This window comes from Rhinoderma darwinii, chromosome 11, assembly GCF_050947455.1.
Source record: "Rhinoderma darwinii isolate aRhiDar2 chromosome 11, aRhiDar2.hap1, whole genome shotgun sequence".
Lineage (NCBI taxonomy): Eukaryota > Metazoa > Chordata > Amphibia > Anura > Rhinodermatidae > Rhinoderma > Rhinoderma darwinii.
The window spans coordinates 27,356,064-27,378,290 of NC_134697.1; the positions used below are offsets into that span (position 1 = coordinate 27,356,064).

At 40.8% G+C, this 22,227-nt stretch overlaps 1 protein-coding gene across 1 annotated transcript in view; it reads left to right on the top strand.

Moving 5' to 3' along the window:
• LOC142664178 (alpha-2-macroglobulin-like protein 1) overlaps nucleotides 1-22,227 on the top strand; it is a 77,501-nt gene that overhangs the window by 17,450 nt on the left and 37,824 nt on the right. Inside the window, exons 9-16 of the mRNA XM_075843202.1 lie at nucleotides 1,942-2,056; nucleotides 3,649-3,758; nucleotides 5,205-5,378; nucleotides 7,441-7,689; nucleotides 10,049-10,121; nucleotides 12,818-12,963; nucleotides 17,516-17,674; nucleotides 18,256-18,387. Coding sequence (XP_075699317.1) covers nucleotides 1,942-2,056; nucleotides 3,649-3,758; nucleotides 5,205-5,378; nucleotides 7,441-7,689; nucleotides 10,049-10,121; nucleotides 12,818-12,963; nucleotides 17,516-17,674; nucleotides 18,256-18,387 — 1,158 coding nt within the window. The remainder of the gene's footprint in view (nucleotides 1-1,941; nucleotides 2,057-3,648; nucleotides 3,759-5,204; nucleotides 5,379-7,440; nucleotides 7,690-10,048; nucleotides 10,122-12,817; nucleotides 12,964-17,515; nucleotides 17,675-18,255; nucleotides 18,388-22,227) is intronic.

A 22,227-nucleotide genomic window follows, 5' to 3' on the forward strand; every position in this document is an offset into this window, starting at 1 on the left:
AAATCCCTCGCTCTAGTGAGCTCTCAGAATCCCCCCTCCTTTATCCTGGCTAGTGCCGGGAGAAACGAGGGGTTTGAACGGTCTAACCTCCTACACTGTGTGTCGCCATTTTTTGAGCTAACACACTGTGTAGAAGGTTTACATACACTAGTAAAACACACTGAAACACGAACATACATAGAAATCACTTACCTGCTCCAGTCGCCGCCGCTCCCTCCGGTCCGTCCGCTCCGTCTGCTGCCGCTGCTCCATGTGCACAAGTCCTGAAGCCGCGACCGGAAGTAGTAATCTTACTGCCCGGCCGCGACTTCCGGTCCACAGGAAAATGGCGCCGAAGGCGCGCATTTCAAATCGGACTGTGTGGGAGCGGCGCATGCGCCGTTCCCACACACACGGCGTACACCATAGTGGATGGAACGGGCCCCGTTCGCAGTCCCTATGGGACTGGAGCTGCCGTATTCCATGTCTGTATGTGTCGTTAATCGACACATACAGAAATGGAAAAAAAAATGGCAGCCCCCATAGGGAAGAAAAAGTGTAAAAATAGAAAAAAGTAACACACAAACACACAAATAAATATAAACGTTTTTAATAAAACCCTAACATAAAACTGATATAAAAAAAAATAATGTTGGTGACACTGTTCCTTTAAGTCTTGTTTGCCAAAGGGATCAAATACTTATTTCTCTGTGCACAATGCAAATAAATATATATAATTTTGACAATGTGATTTTCTGTTTTTTTTTTTAAAATATAATCTATCTCTCACTGGTAAAATTAACCTAGCCTAAAAATTCTAGACTGTTCATGTCTTTGACAGTGGGCAAACTTACAAAATCAGCAAGGGATCAAATACTTGTTTCCTTCACTGTATCTTTATAGAAAAATCCCCTGCATAAACATAGATATAAATTATAAAATTCTGTCTGTCTGGACATCGCTTTCAGCCAGGATGCGATGTCTATTCCCACTCCCGACACTTCGTTAAAGTTTCTGTGGGACTTACTCACACACCACAGCAGGATCTCGCGAGATCACGCTGTGCTGTCATTCACAGATACGTTACCGAAGTGTTGGGAGTGTGAATAGACATCGCATCCTGGCTGAAAGCGATGTCTATTCACTCTCAAGACACTTCGGTAAAGTTAATGTGGGTGTATATGACAGCACAGCGTGATCTCGCAAGATAACACTGTGTTGCGAGTACTGCTAAAAATGAATGGAGAGAAGTGTATGACGCTGATTAGTCAGCTTCATACACTTCTCTTTACAACGCCCAGTCGGTAAAAAAGTAAAAACACGCCCAGTTGTCTATTAAGAAACTAATTAGCATGAATCTAAAATTGTGCATAACTTGCTCAAAATTTATTGTTTTTCAAAATTTTGGTTATCTACATTACAGCGCCGATCAGATTATGTAGGAGATAGGGCATTTATAATGTGGTGACAGAGCCTCTTTAAAATACACATATTTTGTTGAGCAATAAACCTCAATGGTTTCTACATTTGCCTGAGCCAAACATTCAGCTGTCAGAAACCTCTGGCAATGATTATCTTGAGAAAAAAAAATAGGAAGCAGCCATCATGGCCACTCTGATTCTAACCCAAAAGTACCTGGCAGTTTTTTTTAGGGATCCTTTGAAAATGTATAATGTAGAAGGAATCAGAATCAGCAATGTTAGGGCATATTTACACAATAGGAGTAATTGGCTGTGTGACTGCTGTTTTTTTTAACGGCCCGTACAAAAATCGGGCATGTGAACGGCCCGTACAAAAATAGGACATGTCCCATCTTTGTCAGTTTTCCTGATTCCTTCAATAGACTGAAGTCTAGGAGGGATCTGTGAAAACGCGTCACGCACGGTTGCAAATCGGCTATGTGAATACGGCCTTACTGTGATATTCCCTGTTGTTTAATATATGTTAATATTTTCTTTGTAGACTGACAGCAAAGGATGTGTCTCCAGAGAAATCCAGCTTGGATATTTTAATTTCTCAACTACAGAACGCAATCAGTTTTTAGAAATTAATTCTGAACTGACAGAAGATGGCACAGGTAAGTGATAGGAAGCAACCATATAGCGCTGCAACAATGCTAAAATTTTTAACAACAATGCCTTCACATTATACATATTGTACATTAGGGCGCATCTCTCCTTCAGCTATGTTTTATATTGTGGGAGGAAACTAGAATATTCAAAATGAACAAAAGAAAACCAACCTAAAAAGATGCTAAAACTAAAAAAAAACTACTAGATTTAGTTTTTTTTTTTTTTTAATTAAACCATCAGCATGAAGAACTAAAATGCTAATTACATTATCGAAATGACTGCATCCAAGAAAAAGATTGTGTCTAATGAATACCTTTGACCTCACTCCACACAATATAATTGCATTTGACCTATACTGTAAAAAGCAAAAGCTGGGAGGCTAAAAGCACTTAATTTTAAGAAAGCCAGTTTCTCCATGTAGAGGGCTGCACTTCAGGACATAGACTGGGAACAACTAATGTCAAATAACGGTACAAATCATAAATGGGAGGGCTTATAATCACCTTTGGGTAACTATACGGCAAAATTTATTCCTATAGGGTAACAAGTATAAATTACTAAAATTAAAACCCACATGGTTTACAGCTACTATAAAAAGGGCAGTAAATGACAAAAAAAGGCGTTTAAAAAAAGTTTCAAATCTGAGAGTTCAGCTTTAGCCTTTGAAAATTACAAAGAGCTTAATAGAATCTGTAAAAAAAAAAGTAATAAAATCAGCAAAAATACAAAATGAAAAGCAGGCAGCCATAAATAGAAAAACAAGCCCCCAAAAAAACAAAAAAGAACAAGGTCAGAACATGTAGGACATTTAAATAGTGGTAATGGTAATGATATGGTAGCGCCCCGACGCGCGTTTCGCCAATCTAGCTTCCTCAGGAGGTAGTGTGACACACTACCCCCTGAGGAAGCTAGATTGGCGAAACGCGCGTCGGGGCTCTACCATATCAGGCTGCAGTGTGGGGCTATCATACTATCTATCACCATGGGTAAGCTTGCAGACATATTTATTATGCATGTAAAGACTTGAATCTCTGTTCGGCTATGTGTGCCTGACTCCCGTGATCTATACTTTTTACTCTGGCGTAATTTGTTATACAGCCTCTTGAATTTGGGTACCTAGGAGCATATGGTGTTAATTTTAACCCTGTGTCTCCCTTAAGACTATATTTGTGTTTTCACATATAGGCTGCATATACGCCCGTACCATAGGATTTAGACACGCAATTGTTGGTCGTTGTGAGGCTTACACAACCGCTAAAGAATTTGTTATGCAAAGACACCCTGGAATTAATCGTTTTGAAGCAACCACACTGTTTCTTTTAGATCCCTTTAAATTTTATATTAATGTCATTTTATGTTGTATGTCCGAATAACATTTGTAATTTATACCTTTAAACATTTGTGGTGTTACGGCTTCTTTTTCTCCTAGTTCTTTATGATGCAATGAAGCTTGCCATTATATAACCCTATATTAGAAGTGCTCAGACACTTGTCATTGGCACCTAACTTGCGATTTAACCTGTTGAGTCTTTATATTTAAATTGAATAAAGATTGTTGAATAAAGCGTCCGAAAAAAATACCCATTCCTTCTTTCAGGTCATAGTGAAAAATCATCAGCTGGCGTCTACCTCAGCCATGCAAAGAAAATAATTCAATTTGTGGGTTGTGAACCCATTTACCATAAAGGATTTCCATATCATGGCAAGGTAAGGTATATTTTATAGTGGAATTGGATGTTGCTTTGCTTATTGTCTACTTGCTTATTGCTTTAGGAAAGATCTCTCTCGATACATCACTTTAAAGGGAACCTCTCAGCAGATTTTAGGCCATTAAACCGACGCCATGCTGCTGCAGATCCTGCAAATGCCTTTGTAGACATGCCGCTGTCAAAATCATCCATTTCAGAATAATGTATAAAAGAAAGTGCTAAATTGCCACCTGCTATATGTAAATCCATCACCAGTAGTCAACTGGGTTGTGTTGGAAGGATGAGCAGTAACGGCATTCCGACTGTAATCACGCCCATTTTGTTTTGATTGAGGTCCCCCTCGGCAGACCCTCAGCAGGACGTCAATCAAGACAGAATAGGTGTGATTACAGCCAATACACCATTACTGCTTAAACCTCCAGTAATACCCAGATGACTACTGGCAATGAATTTATATATATATATATCGCGTACCGATTCTTAACTTTTCTTTATACATAATCGTGACACTGAGAAGTGTGACAGTGGCGTGTCTACCGAGGTATTTGCAAGCTCTGCAGCAGCATGGCATCGGTTTAGGACCCTAAAATCTGCTGACAGGTTCCCTTTAAAGAGGAAATCTAGTCAAAATGCCTGTCTGATACATCATAGGTATATGTGAGAAGATCACACAGTTGAAATTTGTGATCTTGGACTCTCACTGATATCCAGGGTTACCGGGTTTATAGTACTAAAACCGCATTGCCACTGCTCTGTTACTGGATATCTGATATAATAAAGCAAAGGTCAAGGGTCTTTATAAATATTTCTACGTAAATAAAGGCAGGTATCGTTTAACCTAACATTCATTGACATAAATTACAGCTGCCAATGGGCTCCAAGACAAGGTATCTTCCTATAACATGGACATCTATGATGAATGGGCATTAGCGTCATGACGGCCTCCCATCAATTAAGACTTCCCTATGTGATGTGCGCACCTATGACCAGAGCCGATAGAAGCTTAGACTTTGACTGGTGAAATACATTTAGTAATAGGAAGAGTGAGGACTAGTATGAATTATACCTAAGAAGATGATACATAGGCTTGATGTCTGGTGGGTCTGCTGCTTCTAAGGCTACATTCAGATGAGCATAGCTAACCTCGGACGTGAAAAACTGCAGTTTTTCACGTCCGAGGTTTTTCCCGCGCGGGACGTGTTGTTACGGATCCCTCATAGTCTAGAGTCAATGGAGGGATGCGCGACACGCAGGAAAATAGGACATGTCCTATTTTTTCCCGGACCTTCACACGCTCTGTTGAAACAACGGTCGTGTAAACGGCCCCATTGAAATACATGAGTCCATGTGACGGCCGTTGTTTTAATGGCCGTCCCACGGACGAGATTCACGCTCGTCTGAATGAGCCCTAAAGGGTCTGATCAGCTGTTTCCTGTTTCCCCAGATTAAAGTCAGTGATGATAAGAAACAACCCCTAGCTAACGAAGCCGTATTCATAAATCTAATAGACAGTGAAGACTTTTCTCATTCCACACATGAAAAGCTGATGACTGATTCAAATGGAATTGCACACTTTACGCTAAACACCTCCAAATGGGAAACACATTCAGTTGTAAAGGTAAGTTTCAGAAAATTATGAAAGATCATTGCATATAAATACATTGTTTTCCTGTACATAAGAACAGTATAGATACACGTTGATTTATGAGCTGGGGCATACACAGTTGCTAACATTTTATGTTGTTTTATACTTCATGTATCTACAGCCGTATTCCAGTTTCAGCAAATGAAGCTTTTTCACTGTCTGATGGAAAGTTATACAATTTCATAACGTACTTTCTATGTAAATTCCTCATTGTTTTTGTGATATCTGCTTGCTGTCATTCAATAGTAACATTTATTGTTTACTTCCAAATTACATAAAAATTTGTCCATGGACAGGTGCGCGGCTCGTTACAAGAACTCTGATACACATACTGTAAGTGTAACGAGCCACGGACCTGTGTGTCCATCACATGATCTGGATAGATTGTTATACACTGGACGTAAACAAACGATTCCTATTGAAAACATTAAAAGTTTCTATTGAATGACAGCAAACAGAGATCATGAAAAAATGTGAGGAATTAATACAGAAAGTATATTACAAAATTGTTTCACTTTTTAAGATACAATAAATGACATTTATTTTCTGAAACCGGAATCCTCCTTTAATTCTTTAGAATGATGTCATTGATTACAGATAGTCGACTAACATCTCAAGACCAGACACTACCCCCTACAGATTTGTAGCCTTTTTGTTTTATGTATGTGTTATCAGTTTATATATATTTTTCATATTAACATTTATTAAAAATTGTATTTCGTTTTTGAGCAGCAGCTTCATGAAATTAGATCTGATCGGTATTAGGGTTATCCTGTGTGTTAGAGGCATGCAGGAGCCACTGTCATCCGAGCCGTTGGTACAGCTGAATGACGGATTCAGTTTACAGTGGCGCTATGCAACTTCTGTGTATAGTGCATACATAGAAGCTGCAGCGCAATGTAAATTTGAAAAATGTATATAAACACATAACACATATATTTCATAAATATATCAACAAATATAAGAAATAATAATATATATGTGTATATATATATATATATATACACACATGTATGTATATATATATATATATATATATATATATATACATATATATGTAAACAGTGTGTATATATGTATATATATATATATATATATATATATATATATATATATATATATATGCTAAAAAGGTTTACAATTGGTATATTTGTAGAGTTTAAAAGTAAAATCTCTAATACTGTTTGTTTACCCCTTAGGATACCTGTCAGGAATAATACACTGCAATGTATCAGTGGACTAAAAAAAAAAAATGTCAAAAGTTAAATAGAATAAAAAAAACAAAGAAACACAAGCAACCTTTCCCATTACAAAATGTTTTTATGTAAAAAAAATATCAAAACAAACAAGTACACATATCTGGTATTGCTGCAACTGTAACAACCCGATCTATAGAGTGTATTTGTTATTTGTTATTTATCCCGCTCAGTGAATTCTGTAAAAAAATTAAAAATAAAAAGCAATGCCAGAATTGCTGCTTTTGGTTCATGCTGGCTCCCAAAATGGTACCAACGAGAACCACAACTTGTTCCGCAAAAAAACTAGCACACAGCTCCAGTAAAGGAAAAATTAAAAAAATTTAATCTCTTAAAATATGTCGACACAAAACAAAAACTATATTTAAAAAAGTGGTTTTAGTGTGCAAAATTTGTAAAACATAAAAAACTTTATAAATTTAGTATCACCATAATTGTATTGATCCACAGAACAAATTTAAAACGTCATTTAAACCACACAGTGAACCACGTAAAAACAAAACCCAAATAATAATTTTAAACTTACAGATTTTTTATTTCCCCCAAAAAATTGTTAACATTTTTTCACTACATTCATTATATGTGCCCCAAAATGGTGCCATTAAAAAATACAACTGATCCCGCAAAAAAAGTCTATGTTAAAAAGTTATGGCTCTCGGAAGAAGGTGATGAAAAAAAACTAAAAAAAAGTCTCCTCAAGGCCCGAAATAGCTGTGTCCTCAAGGGGTTAATAAGTTACATAAAAATGTTGAAGACCCAGTTGTGACTTCTTTCCTCAGGCACGTCTCCCATCTGGTGATGATGATGATGATGATGATGATGTACGTCCTTCGGATTACTTTCAACAAGAAAATAACGAAGAATGGCTCTGGCTTGCGCCCTTTTATTCTAAAAGTGAAAGCTTACTGACTATACAAAGACGTACACAGGACGTATCGTGTAATTCTGAGCAGTCCGTGACGGTGGAATATGACATCCATAAGAAGACCTTTGACTCAGATACTGATCATCTCCACTTTTTCTACATTGTAAGTTTTTTTTTTCCGAAATGAAGAAGCTTGATTTTTGGGTATAAATTGGGCATTGGCATCATGGCTTCCCTTCTTACAGGATCCATGACAAATATGACAGATCTGTTATGATCCGTTATGATTTGCTATATTACAGCAATGGAAACCTGTCAGAAAAGAACGAACACCTTAAGCTCTGTTCACATTAGCATCGTAGCATCTGATCTTAATGGTACCATGACAGCTTTGATGAATCCATTTTCAAACGGATCCCAACTAAACCTGATGGATCCCATTGACTAGTGACGGGTTCATCAGGTTTCCTTCTGGCTTCTGCTTTTCTACAGCAAGAATAGCGTTGCAGACTATGTTATTTTTATTGTCAAAAAGATACGGAAACCTGATGGAAATTAACCCATTGCAGTGTGAACAGAGTCTTATTAAATCCTTAAAGATTTACTCTGATGATAAAGTTTTTTTTTTTTTTTAAATTATAGATATGTCTATTCCCACTGCATTTAGGATCTATATGTTGAAATATACTTCTGATAAATACCTCCGACAGATGCAACTCTATACCATACAGTTGCGTACGTCACCATTGTAAAAAACAGTATACCACGAAGAAAATGTATTTTTGCGTTCCCCGACTGCATAGGAAGGTGTAGCGGGCTGCGTATTCCTATACAGCGAAACAAATATACTGATGTATACCAGTCTGCGGGATGCCAAAAAGACAATCTCTTTGGTATCCGTCAGGCCCATAGGGGTCTATGGACGCATTGAGCATATGGGCCGCAACCATGTCCCTGAACATACACTGAACGTAACTGCAAACGTAGTGTGAATAGACTCTAGAATGATCCTCTGCTGAATAAATACTACTGCAGTATGATTTTTTTTCAACCAATGTGTCATTAGATGAATATGGTGACAATGTCAGTAAAATTATGGTAACATTTCACACGTTCAGATTTTTTGCCATGGTCACAAAGTTGTTTTGCAAGTGACGTTGTGTTAACATGTGGATCAAGCCTAATACTTTCCTTCCTTTCTTTCTGAGTCCCAAGTCAGCAACTTGAGAATTTTTACAAATAAAATAATCATCAGCAGAATAATTTTATGTTTTTAAGATTTGCCTATTGATGGTTTTCCATTAATGTATCTATATTATTCATACATTGCGCTTCCAGTTCATTTCTTCATATTCACTCCCAAATATTAGCATGTACAATCAGGTCAGTGATACCAATGCTGTATTTGAAAGTTTGTATCATTATTAAATCCTCATTAATGTTGAGGACTTGATCCTGATGTATGAAAAAAAAAAAAAATACAGACCAAGTTAGGCTGGGTTCACACGTGGCGGAATTTCACTTAAATTCCGCTGCGGACACTCCGCAGCGTTAATCCGCAGCGGAGCCGTTTGTCCATTGACTTACACTTTAATTTAGCAGTGTTCGTTTAGACGAGGCGTAAAATTCCGCTGCGAAGCATAGGCTGCGGAGCGGAATTTGGTGTCCGCAGCATGCTCTGTCTGTTGCGGAGCAGTGGCGGACTCATGGCGGAATTTCTCCATTGACTTCAATGGAGAGTCAAAATTCCGCAATGAAGTCCGCAGATCTTATGTGTGCTGCGGAGCGTATTGGTTTTACTACCATGACATTTCTTCATTCTGGCTGGACCTATGTATTTCTAGGTCTACAGCCAGACTGAGGAAGTCAATGGGGCTCCCGTAATGACGGGAGCGTTGCTAGGAGACGTCTGTAAATAGTCACTGTCCAGGGTGCTGAAAGAGTTAAGCGATCGGCAGTAACTGTTTCTGCACCCGGGACAGTGACTAGCGATCTCAATATACATGTATCTGTAAAAAAATATATAAGTTCATACTTACCGAGAACTCCCTGCGTCTGTCTCCAGTCCGGCCTCCCAGGATGACGTTTCAGTCTAAGTGACGGCTGCAGCCAATCACAGGCCAAGCATAGGCTTCAGCGGTCACATGGACTGGCGCGTCATCCAGGGAGGTCGGGCTGGATGCCGAAAGAGGGACGCGTCACCAAGACAACGGCCGGTAAGTATGAAAATCGTTTACTTTCACTAGGGAAAGTGCTGTCCCTTCTCTCTATCCTGCACTGATAGGGAGAAGGGAAGCACTTTTCCCGCAGTCCGCAGCAGCTAGTCCGCATCAATGTACTGCACATTTTGTGCAGATCCGCAGCAGAATCTGCAACGCAGATTCTGTGCGGCATTGATGCGGACAGTTGCGGAGGAAATCCGCCACGTGTGGTCATGCCCTAAGTTACTAAGTAACTAGTTTTCTTATCTTTCATGAATCATTTCCTATTCAATATGTGACCGGCTCTCCATGTTTTTACAGCTTCTATCCAAAAGTGGAATCTCCTCTTACAAGGACCATAAAGTCGATTTTAAAGACCAAGGAAATAACCCAAGTGAGTAGAATTATAAACTTAAAAAATTGACTTTTCCATTTGATCTCTAAGAATTTTTTTTAAAAAATAAACTCATTGGTTAAGCCATGACTAAATAATTATCCTATTATATGACTATAATAGTAATGTGTTAAGATTTGTGTGTTAAAAATTAAACTTTTATTTTCTTGAAATAATTAAAATATGTAAAGTGAGGGAGGGAGAGACAGAGAGAGACACAGAGAGAGACTTAGAAACAGAGACACAGAGAGAGACAGAAACACAGAGACACATAGAGAGACAGTGACTGAGAGGCTCTTTATAGTTGCTCTCCACTATACACAGCAACTTTAAGGGAGACCAGGTTTCTATTCTTAAAGGGGTTTTCCACAGGGGCATATCCACAGGATATGCCATAAATGTCAGATAGATGCGGGTCCCAAATAGGGTCCCTCCCCGTTCTTCCGCTCTGTGTTGCGGCTAAATCAGGTGAATTCTGACCATGAAAAAGGTTATATAGTCGTGAGCTACAAAAACAGAGTAGCTCGCTGAGCTACGCTGTTAAGGTAAGTCCCATAGATCTGAATGGTAGTTACGGAAACAGCGCAGCTTGAATGCTACTCTGCTTTCGTAACTGCCATTCACTACTATGGGAGTTATGGAAACAGCGTAGCTCAGCGAGCTACGCTGTTTTTTAAACTGCCGACCATATAACCAGGGAGTGGCCGGGAGGTGGCGAGAACAGACAAAGCTAGAACGGGGTTTAGGGGGCCCCGTTTTAGAGATAAGTGTGGGTGCCAGACGTGGGACCCGCATCTATCTGACAGTTATGACATATCCTGTGGATATGTCATAAATGTCTCTCATAGGAAAACCCCTTTAAGCTTGGTGGCTCAAAGACAACACTAAGGCCAGCCTACCATATTTACACTAAGCTTGCAAAACATCAGTACAGCCCTAATAAGGGTTCTTACACATTTCGTATGAATCCGACAGACAAAAACATTGTAGTATATTCAATTGAAATAGGTATTACAGAGTTATTTTCATCCAGAAGTATTGCTATCTCCATAATACTTTGCTTTTATTCCGTGGCTCTCCCATGTGCTTGAGCACTAGCCCTAATAACCATAAGATAAATGTTGGCTAAATGCTCATGTTATCCTGCCCTACTCCACCAAAAACACGTGGTTCAGACAAGCATGCACGTCTTATTTCCCCTGACAGAAGACATCATGAAACCATTGAGCCATCACCATGGGCCAATTCAGCCAAAATCTGTGATAAATGCTTGAAAGCATCTTATGTCTGTGGCTGGCCTAAAGGGGTTTTATGGTTTAGAAAAGGCATTTTAAATAATTAATAGAGAGTTTAAAGAGTGGCTACAACGAGCGTTTCTCATCCTGGAGGACCCAGAATATCCATAAATTACATGGGAAGAGCATTGATTTCAATGGGAATTGTGTAATTCTATATTTCCCCCTGTGATGGTGCTGCAGGGAAATACTTTCTGCTAGGTTCCCCCAAAGATTACATTTGATCAATAGGGGTTCTAGAAGCTAGACACCCTGTGATCAGTTTATTTTTTGGATATCGCCCAGTATGGTTGGCACTGTTCATCTGGGCATCTGGAAAACCAGCTGCATTCATCCCCCTTCATGGGAGGACACTAAAACATTTCATAGTGTTGTGCCTGTTTTTTATATAGTGACTTACCTGAACGTACTTACCCTTTGTTGCGCCACCCTATCTTTATATACAGTTCATTTTTATCAGACTCGTGTAACAAAAAAGCATTTTCTAGAGCACGCAACCTCTATAAGGCTGAATTCACAGAGAGTTGGTGGCATTTTTTATGTGATTATGGCTATTTCTGGGGAATGCTCTTAGAACTATTTATGCTGCAAACCATGTGCACGTTTTACATGTTGGTTATTTATTTCATTATTAGTAGTAAAAGAGGACCTGCCACCCATACTGACATGTCTATTTTAGTAAATACTTGTATTCCTCATGAAAGAACAATTGTGGAGCACTATTTCTTAGATCTCTGTGTTGTTCTGTTCCTCTGTTATTCCTCCTTGAAATTTATGAATATATTAACAACTGGGTGTTACCATTTGCCTTGTCAAAGGGTCATGTCTCTACAGTCTGATACTGGTAAATCCAAGCTATCAATTTAGTGATAATTTTCTAGGAGGAATAACAAAGGAATGCCACACTGCAAAGTTCTAAAAAAAAGATGGACAACTATTCGGATAAAGAAATAATAATACAAATCTTGTCGGATTCCATATTAGATAGAAAAAAAACTTGTGGCATGTTCCATCGGAATTGGTTTGTAATAAGGTATAAGAAAACTTTGCTTCTAGGAGAGAATACCTGCATGCCTATGGCACCCGACGAAGCCTATACGACAGCACATGGAGGCTAAACAATTCTGTACTACTGAGCCGTCCAGTCTCTCTGCACAGGTCTCTGTTGTGTTTATGGTCCCTAAGAGTACAGACACACATAGCAGCACCAGCCTGGCCTGCAAAAAATGTGCCGACATTAACAATTATTTGAAAACTACGGCGATTTGTGGTAAAAGCATGTGGCCAAATGGCCACCGCAACATGGCCAGACATTGCATTACTGCTACAAGTGCCTGTACCCTTATTGTGTGTCTGAATGATTGACCATTTGATTTAATTTAATGTTTCTCTTGTTTTCAGATCTGCATGGGTCATTCCTTCTAGATTTCCATGTTGATCCAGATTTCTTCCCTGTATTCAGTCTTCTTGTTTTCTCTGTTCTACCCAATGGAGAGACCATTGCAGGGGCTGGAGATTACAATGTCTCACCATGTACAACAAACACGGTAAGAATCTTAACTAATCAGAACATTTTCTTACGGATACAAGGGCACGTAAAAAGACCAGTTCCCAGCAGGATGCAAAATACTGATGAACATCCACTCACACGCTTAGGCCATGTTCATACAGAGCGGATACGCTTCGTAAAAGTACACAGCGTATCCACCCTGGGATTTCCGCAGGGAATTCAGGCCGAAAAACATCACCAATTTGTGGTGCAGTTTTATCGTTGGAATATCCACTGCGGAAAACAGCAGTAAAAATAAAAACCTTATACTCACACCCCGGGCCGCAGACATGGCGACGTGTCTCTTTCCTAGGATGATGCTACAGCACATGTGACCGCTTAAGCCTGTGCTTGGCTACAGCAGTCACAGGAGATTAAACATCATCCCAGGAGGCCGGCCTAGATGGAGAAGTATAGAGATCTGGTTTTTATTTTTTTTGTGGTGCGTTTTTTTGTGGCGGATTCGCCAATCGGAACATCTGCAACTTGTGCCGGGTTTTACCTTCCCATTGAATTTAATGAGGAAAACCCGCAACAGAAAACCAGCGATTCCGCAGCCCAGGTCAATTTATAAACGGTTTCTCGGACGATTTTTTTATGAAGCGTGTGAATGAGATTTGTTCAAATCTCATCCACTCTTCTGCTACTGTAGTACACTGCAGATTTTCGGCAATGAAATACGTTGTGAATAATCCGCAGTATTCACGATATGCGTGCACAAACCCTTGCCCCTCAGGAGGGGGTAACGGCTTAGTATTATAATTGCGCACAGATAAGACTTTTATAAGGGGCCGGTTATACAGTTACGTGTTGTGCACCAAGCTGGTTAGCAGCAGGGCCGCCATCAGGACTTTCTGGCCCAATACTGGCAAGGAGTCTGGGCCCCTGCCCCCCTCATTAGCAAGGGGGGGTAAAGGGGCGGGAGGTAGGGCACAGTGAAAAGCAAACTAGCGGGGTGGGTATCAGAGGGCAAAGGGGAGAGAATAAGTGCCAGGTTCAATGATTGACATCCCCCTGGCTGCTCTACATCACTAGCAGCCTCCCCCAACTCTTGCAGATACACCGTTGCCTTATACTCCCCTGGCATGTGTGGTGCAGCGATGAAGCCGGGCAGAGTACACCTCGCTGCACAGCGTGTGCCCTAGTAGTACAAGGTAATGGCGCATCCGAGAAAGTTGGAAGAGACTGGTAGTGATGTATAACAACCAGGGGGATGTCAATCAAGCATAAAAAAGGTGGATTCGAAGGCAGCACCATGTGACTCTTCAGGATAGTGGCACTGCCCCATGACCCTTTAATGAATAATTAGCGCCGTTTAAAAGTTGATTTTATAAATTTTGCTGCATCTGAAAAAAACATAGAAGGGAATGTTTAAAAAATATTGTCAGGTCATGCATTACTGGCAGTTCTAGGGGTTAAAACTACATGACAGGTTCCCATTAAATATACAATGAATTGAAAACAATTCCATCTGCACTGCAGTTTTTTTATTATAAGTATATCCTATATAATTACAGCACCAGAACCAAGCTCTTACATATACAGAGTACCAGAAACAAGCTCAATACATTTATACAGCACCAGAAACAAGCTCAGTACATAAATACAACACCGGAACAAAGCTCAGAACATAAATACAGTACCAGAACAATGCTCAGTACATATATACAGTACTATAAACAAGCTCAGAACCAAGTTTAGTACATAAATACAGCACCAGAACAAAGCACAGTAAATATATACAACACCAGAACCACGCTCAGTACATAAATACAATACTAGAACCAAGCTAAGTACATAAATACAATAATAGAACCAAGCTCGGTACATAAATACAGCACCAGAACCAGGCTCAGTACATAAATACAGCACCAGAACAAATACAGCTCAATTTAGTGCAACCCCTGCCGTATCAGTTTGTACGGCGTAAAACTACAGCTCCCAGCATAGCCCGAACAATGTTAAGGATATGCTGGGAGTTGCTGTTTCACAAAAAAAAAAAAACACCCATCATCTCGCTGCAGATCATACACTGACTAACTACAGTATTCTTTAGAGGCAGAATAAACATTTACATTAAAGAGGCGCTGTCACCAGATTATAACTTTCCTATCTCCTACATAATGTTATTGGTGCTGTAATGTTGATAACAGCAGTGTTTTTTATTTAGAAAAACCATCAATTTTGAGCAAGTTATGACCTATTTTAGATTTTTGCTAATAACTTCCTTAACAGACAACTGGGCGTGTTTTTACCTTTTGACCAAGTGGGCGTTGTAAAGAGAAGTGTATGACACTGACCAATCAGCGCCATACACTTCTCTCCATTCATGTCCATTTGTACTCACACACAGCGTGATCTTGCGAGATCACGATGTGCTGTCACATACACCCACATTAACTTTACTGAAGTGCCTTGAGAGTGAATAGACATCACCTCCAGCCAGGACGCGATATCTATTCGCAATCCCGACACTTTGGTAACAATTAGACATGAATGGAGAGAAGTGTATGACGCTTATTGGTTAGCGTCATATACTTCTCTTTACAACGCCCACTTGGTCAAAAGGTTAAAACACGCCCAGTTGTCTATTAAGAAAGTAATTAGAATAAGTCTAAAATAGGTTATAACTTGCTCAAAATGGATCGTTTTTCTAAATAAAAACCACTGATGTTATCTACCTTACAGCGCAGATCACATTATGTAGGAGATAGGGAACTTATAATGGGATGACAGAGCCTCTTTAGTGACTCACAGGTGACATCTCCTCAGATTCTAGTTATTTTCTTCTCCATCCAGTCCAGACCTCTATGATGACTTCTCCTGGCCACAGCTTATTTCTGCAGTTTGCCGCTCAGATGTCTTCAGCTTCTCACTTTTCAAACATTTCTGCACCTATAAACGGAGATAACATTCTCATGGTGCCACACACTATGCTCCTAAAAATAATAGCGCTACACAATTCACCTCTAATTAGAAATGCACCATACACTGTGACCCTGATTTTAATAGCACCATATTGTGTCCCATACACAATGTGCCCCCAGTAGATAATGCCCCATAGAGTCCCCTGTAGACAGTGCCCCCATAGAGCCTTTTTTAGACAGTGCCCCCTGTAGATAGTGCACAACATAAATCCCCCTGTAGATAGTGGCCCATGTAGATAGTGCCTCACATATAGCCCCCATATAGATAGTGCCACACATATAGCCCCCTGTAGATAGTGCCCCACATATAGCCCCCCTGTAGATAATGTCCCACATATAGCCCACCCTGTAGATAGCGCCCCACATACAGCCCTCCCTGTAGATAGTGCCACACATATAGCCCCCCTGTAGATAATGCCCCACATATAGCCCACCCTGTAGATAGTGCCCCACATAAAGCCCCCTTGTACATAGTGCCCCACATATAGCCCCCCTGTAGATAGTCCCCACATATAGCCCCCTGTAGATAGTGCCCCACATATAGCGCCCCCTATAGACAGTGCCGCACATATAGCTCCCTCTGTAGATAGTACCGTACATGAAGCCACTCACACTTTTAACAGAAAAAAACAAAAACTTTACATACTCACCTTATCCCGTTGCCACGCAGTCTTCTTGCAATGCAGTCCTGCTCTTTTCTGAACAAGTCTGCTGGGGCGGAACTATGCAAGCACCGCAATGATGTCATTGTGCCATTTTCATCATTAAAAGGCGCTGAATGGAAGGGTAAGGCATTCTGCCCTGCCAATCAGCGCCTTTCAACAATGCAAGTCACGCGATAACGTCATCGTGATGCTTGTGTCATTGAAAGGAGCTTAATGGCAGGGCACGGAATGTGCCCTGGCATTCAGCGCTTATGTATGTAATTGTATCTGCGTCCTATAGATGCAGGTACAGTTATAGTGCAGGAGGGGGTGGCGACGGCTGGTTTCAGTGGGGCCGCCACCCCCCCCCTCAGAGTGGCAGCATGCCGCGGCGGAGATTGGGCCCCTTTTTTTTACATTAACCTTCGGGGCCCCGACGGCAGTACCTCCAGTACTGCCCTGATGGCAGCCCTGGTTAGCAGTCTATTTGTCCTTAAGTGTGAGTTAAAAAAATGTTAACTGTTTTTTTAATCATTTACTTCTATGCTGACATATGACTACTTGAAATTACAAGACGAAATACTGCAGATTTATTACTGAGAGATTCTTATGACAATATTTCTTGTTCAGATGGCTGTGGGGTGCACTTTTTTCATCAGCAAATATATTAATGTCCGTGCATATACACTCATAACTGCGACTATTCAAAGTAGAAAATGGATATTGTTATATTTGGTGATTTAAATCCACAATGAATACTACAGCTGAACCAGAACCATAATCTAAGCTATAAGCCAGTCTCAGGCTTTGGGCCTGTAACTTCACACTATAATATCCAAGCATAGGAGTAAGGTATTAAAAAACTGTTTTAAAATTTTCCATGTGCAATAAATAAAAATAAAATACAAAATAAAAGTTTCCTATAAATACAGATTGAATTTAAATACAATAACAAGTTCTTCACCGTTTTTATGAACAGGTAAAACTTAGCTTCTCTGAACAAAAAGTCCGACCCGGGGAAAATGTGAACCTGGAAGTTACAGCAGATGCTGGATCCTTGTGTTCTGTGCGTTCAGTAGATAAAGGATACTTGCTTGAAAAGCCTCATGATGACCGCTTACCGGTGGCAGCAGAAGTGGTACGTTTTAATCATTTCTTATATCACAGTTTGCCTATGACGTTCTTTCCGTCTTCCAGCAAGGTATTAATTACTCAATGGAAGTTTATTTTTAGGTTTGAGTATAAATCTCTACATCATGTGACATGCTAGGGGAAAACTGACATTGACATGAGTGATATACATCAAATTCAACGGTTATATGGCTAGATGTTGTAGTTCGACAACAGCCGGAGAGCTGAAGGTTGGAGACCACGGATGTAAAGTGTCTGAATTTACACAACTTCTCTGCCTGTATTAGCCATAACTTTTTTATTTTTCCATCAACATGACCGCTTGTTCAGTACCCATTCAAATCAATGGGCTGCCTGTATATTACAGGACTGGTCTTCCAGAGCGAGTGACGCTCTTGTAACTGTTCTACACTTTGGCCAAGAGATGAGGATCTGGAATAGAGAACCCTGTATATTAACCCACAATTCCCTAATAGGGTATATGAAAACGGGTTTACTAAACTGGACAACCCCTTTACTAGACAACCCCAAAATGTAAATGTTGATAAATATGGCATAAATCAATTTTGGTTCTGTTCTTTCTTGCAGACAGAAGGTTGGATTCCTTCTTTTCATGGTGATCTATATACACATCTAATAGTGGACCCCGAAACACACCAGTGCCCTGAGAATACGACAGCTCAAACTGAGCATAGTTATGATGTTTACAAGATGTTTCTGGTAAGGCAAAATTAATGAAATTTATGTTGAAAATTAAAGGGGCTCTCCGCTTTGGGTAATCTCTACTTGTTAGAAGGCTCTTTTGACAATAAGCTGATCACAAAGAATTCCCCTGCTGGGGGAACCTGGCAGTAAATGTTACATTTCCCTGCAGCGCCACCACAGAGGAAATGAAACATTACACAGCCCCATTGCATATCAATGGGTTGTATTTGTAAGGCAGGAAGGACAGGTCCTCCAGAGTGAGAGTCATTCTTTCTAGCCGCTCTTCACTATGGCCAAGAGATGAATATCATGAATAGACGACGCCCTTGTATTAACTCATAATTCCTGTCACGGAGCCAGTAGGATTTTCTGTCAAAGGACAGCAGGGGGCAATGTGACCCCTCCTTGTCACCAAGGATTTGATATGGGGCTAATCTGGGAAGCGAAGAATAAGCAAACCCCTTGTCTTCACCCTTTAACCCCTGCACAGGGATCTGGACTTCACTGCAAGGGAAGCCCAGGTCGCAACCCCCAGAGTAGTTTCCCTTAGGGTTAGGTTTGAGCCTGTGCATATGATTTTCTTACATACCTCTTCATGTATGATGCCAGGGACGTGCTCCACCATAATAAGTCATGTCCTGTCTCTGGCTCAACATCTATTTGTTTTTATTTAATTCCACGCTGCCATATCCCTGCATGTCACTGCATGGTTGGTGTCTGCTTTCCCAGACATTTTGTTTAATTATGGTGATCATTTTTGCAAGAAAGTGACAATAGTAAGTGCAGACATATTAGTTGCCACTTTTGAATGATCTTCTTAGCAGCTGATGACCAATTGTAATTTTATCAGCCTTTTCCATCCAGTGACAAATTGAAATCAGTAGCTGACAAGTTAACTCAAGTGATATCAATATGGCTACACTTCCAGTTGTCACTTTTGGCTGCTACTCTAATCTCTGATTTACTTAAAAATGCCCAGTTCTATATTTTGGATGGAAATCCTAAAGTATGCGAGTAATCTATAATCGACATAGTCTATAGCCATTAACTATCATCTATAGTCAATAAAAAACAAAGGTTCATACTAAATTTTCATCAAATAAAAAAAATTAAATTCTCATTAATATCATTAGGGGACACAGCATTATGTGTATAGGCCCTTACCACTAGGATGCTGACACTAGGTAGAAAAAGTCTTGGTAAACGCCCAGGCAGGCCATTCCCTTCCCATAGACACAGGCTAAATTAGTTTTATTCTCATGTCCGTAGGAGGCAATCATGACCTGATAACAAGGTCTGATGCTATTTTCTTATTTTATTTGTCTCTTACTTTTTCTCTCCTTAGCTGAGGGTGGGTTGTCAATCTAGTATGCAGCCTAGTCAACCCCCTGCATGTTTCGGGAAACCAGGCAGTTTTCTGCACTGAATTTCCCTCCCTGACAACACCTAACTTATTTTGAGCATTCGCAGGTGGAGTGCCAATAACTTCACTATACGTTCGAGATTACCCTGAGCATCCTGACTCCGGAGGGTATGTATGAATACCCCCTTTCCCTTAAGACCCTGTATAAACTGGGGGCAAGATTTTTTAAAGGGATAGTGCAGTCCATATCCCTAGGGAACCTACCTATTGGGGGAATGCTGGCACCATTAATTTTTGTTAACCTTTTTTTCACATGTTGGGGCCATATACTGTCTTTTCTGGCAGTGGTGTAGCAAGCAGTGCGATGCGCCGTGTTGGACTGCTCCTTCAATCAACGCTGCAGGCACGGTCTTCTAGTTTAGTCCCTTGGCAGCACTCCAGAGCTATTTATCCTGCTCCTTGGTTGGTCATATGACCCCGGTGGGCCTATCAGACAGTTTCCAATGCTGCATTGGCTGCCTGGAGGAAGGTTTCCTAGAAGAAGGTGTCCGCTCCAAACCGCAGGCTTATATATTGGCAGTCCTTTTTCTTCCCACGGCATTATTTCTGCCAGATTCCGGTTGCCTCCCCAATTTTAGAAGCGCTTCTGCCTGACACAGGAGCATTTTCCATCTGTTCGTTAATTAGTCAGTCTCTCCAGTCCGTTTCCAGGTGATACACAGCACCAGGGGTCTAGTAGGCCAGCCCTAGGGCAGAATTTGTTTTGTGCTTTTCTAAAGGTCACTTACTTTTTATTAGGTGCAGCTTCCCCAAGGGTCACTATTCCCTCTGATACGGTTAAATGTCTTTAACACAGGGCCATATCCCGCTGCTATTCAGGTTCCATCCAAGAGTCCCCTCTTAGGATCATTAATGGTGAAGCTGCTTTCAATCAGGATCATTCTTTTTCTTCTGGTGAATCATCCAATTCGGATTTAGAATCATAACAGGACTCACAGTTGACAGCTACTATGCAGGCATTGATACGTGCTGTTAGGGATACCTTCAATGTTAAGGATGACTTCAACGCCCCTTTTCAAGAAAAGGCACCCTTACACTGCCAACCATAACGAGTTTGAGAAGAATATGAATACTCTGTTTTCTTTGATCTCAAAATTATCTATTACTCCCTCTATCTCACTGCTGTCAAAGCCCACCACTATCCTACTGTCAGATGCTGCTTAACTTAGTGATTCTTTTGACAAAAGTTTTGAAACCAAGTTTCCCAAACCAAGTCTGACCTGCAGTCAGTGGTTGCTTCGCTAGAACAGGGAGAGTACCTTTCTTTCATCGACATTTGCAATGCTTACCTCCAAATCCCTTTCACAAGGGCCCACCAGCATTTCCTTTGTTTCGTAATTGGTTTTTGACACTTCCAGCTTGTCGTTCTCCCCTTCGAGCTTGCTATGGCACCAATGGTTTTCACCAAGATCCTGGTGACTTTACTGGCACCTCTCCATGCCAGGGAGTCAATGTCATTCCTTGTCTGGAAAAGCACCTGATGAAATCCCACTTCAGGAAAGACAATTTATCCAGTCTAAACATCCACCCTAAACATCAAAGAGATTTGGGTGGATCATCGAGGAGAAATCCTCCTTAGTCCTAACTCAGCGCATGGAGTTTACAGCACAGCGAAGGTCCATCTCCCCACGGACAAGATCAAGATCATACGAGCTGAGGTAGCTCCTTCCTGGAACACTTCCTCTTCTATCCATTTTTGCATTAGTAGAATGGTGTCGACCTTCGAGTTCCATGTGCATAATTCTACTACAGGCCTCTCCAGGGGCAATTCCCTAGCACTGGGATAAGTCCTAAGATTCACTGGACATGTTGATTCTTCTGCCTTCTTGGATTCACAAGGCTTTTCGCTGGTGTAAGACTTCGCCGGCCATCTCACCGGGACAGTCTTTTCATCCCCTCAAGTGGCTTGTGATCTCGACGGATGCCAGCCTATCCAGATGGGGTTCAGGTTTTGGCTTCCACATGGTTCAGGACACTTGGTCGCCAGAAAAGGCAACCTTGCAGATCAACCTTCTGGAACGGAGGGCAATCTTCCTGGCTCTCTCCCATTAGTATATACTGCTACAGTATCGCCCAGTCAGAGTCCAAACTAACAACTACATGGCGGCTGCCTATTGGAACCACTAAGGTGGCTCTAGGATTCAGGTGGTTCTTTGGAAGTTCTCTTGGATACTCCTATGAGCAGAGTGTCATGTGTCAACGCTGTCAATGGTCCACATACCAGGAGTGGACAATTGAGCTAGACTTTCTAAGTTGGGAAAGACTGGACCTGGGGGAGTGGTCTCTTCACCCGGATGAATTCTATCAGATTTGCCAGAAGTGGGACACCCCAAACGTATATCTCAACATTTCAGCCAAAAGGTTCCAGCTGACATGATTAGTTTGCCAGATCCCAGGGCCATCGCAGTTGACGCCCTGGTCAATACATGGAA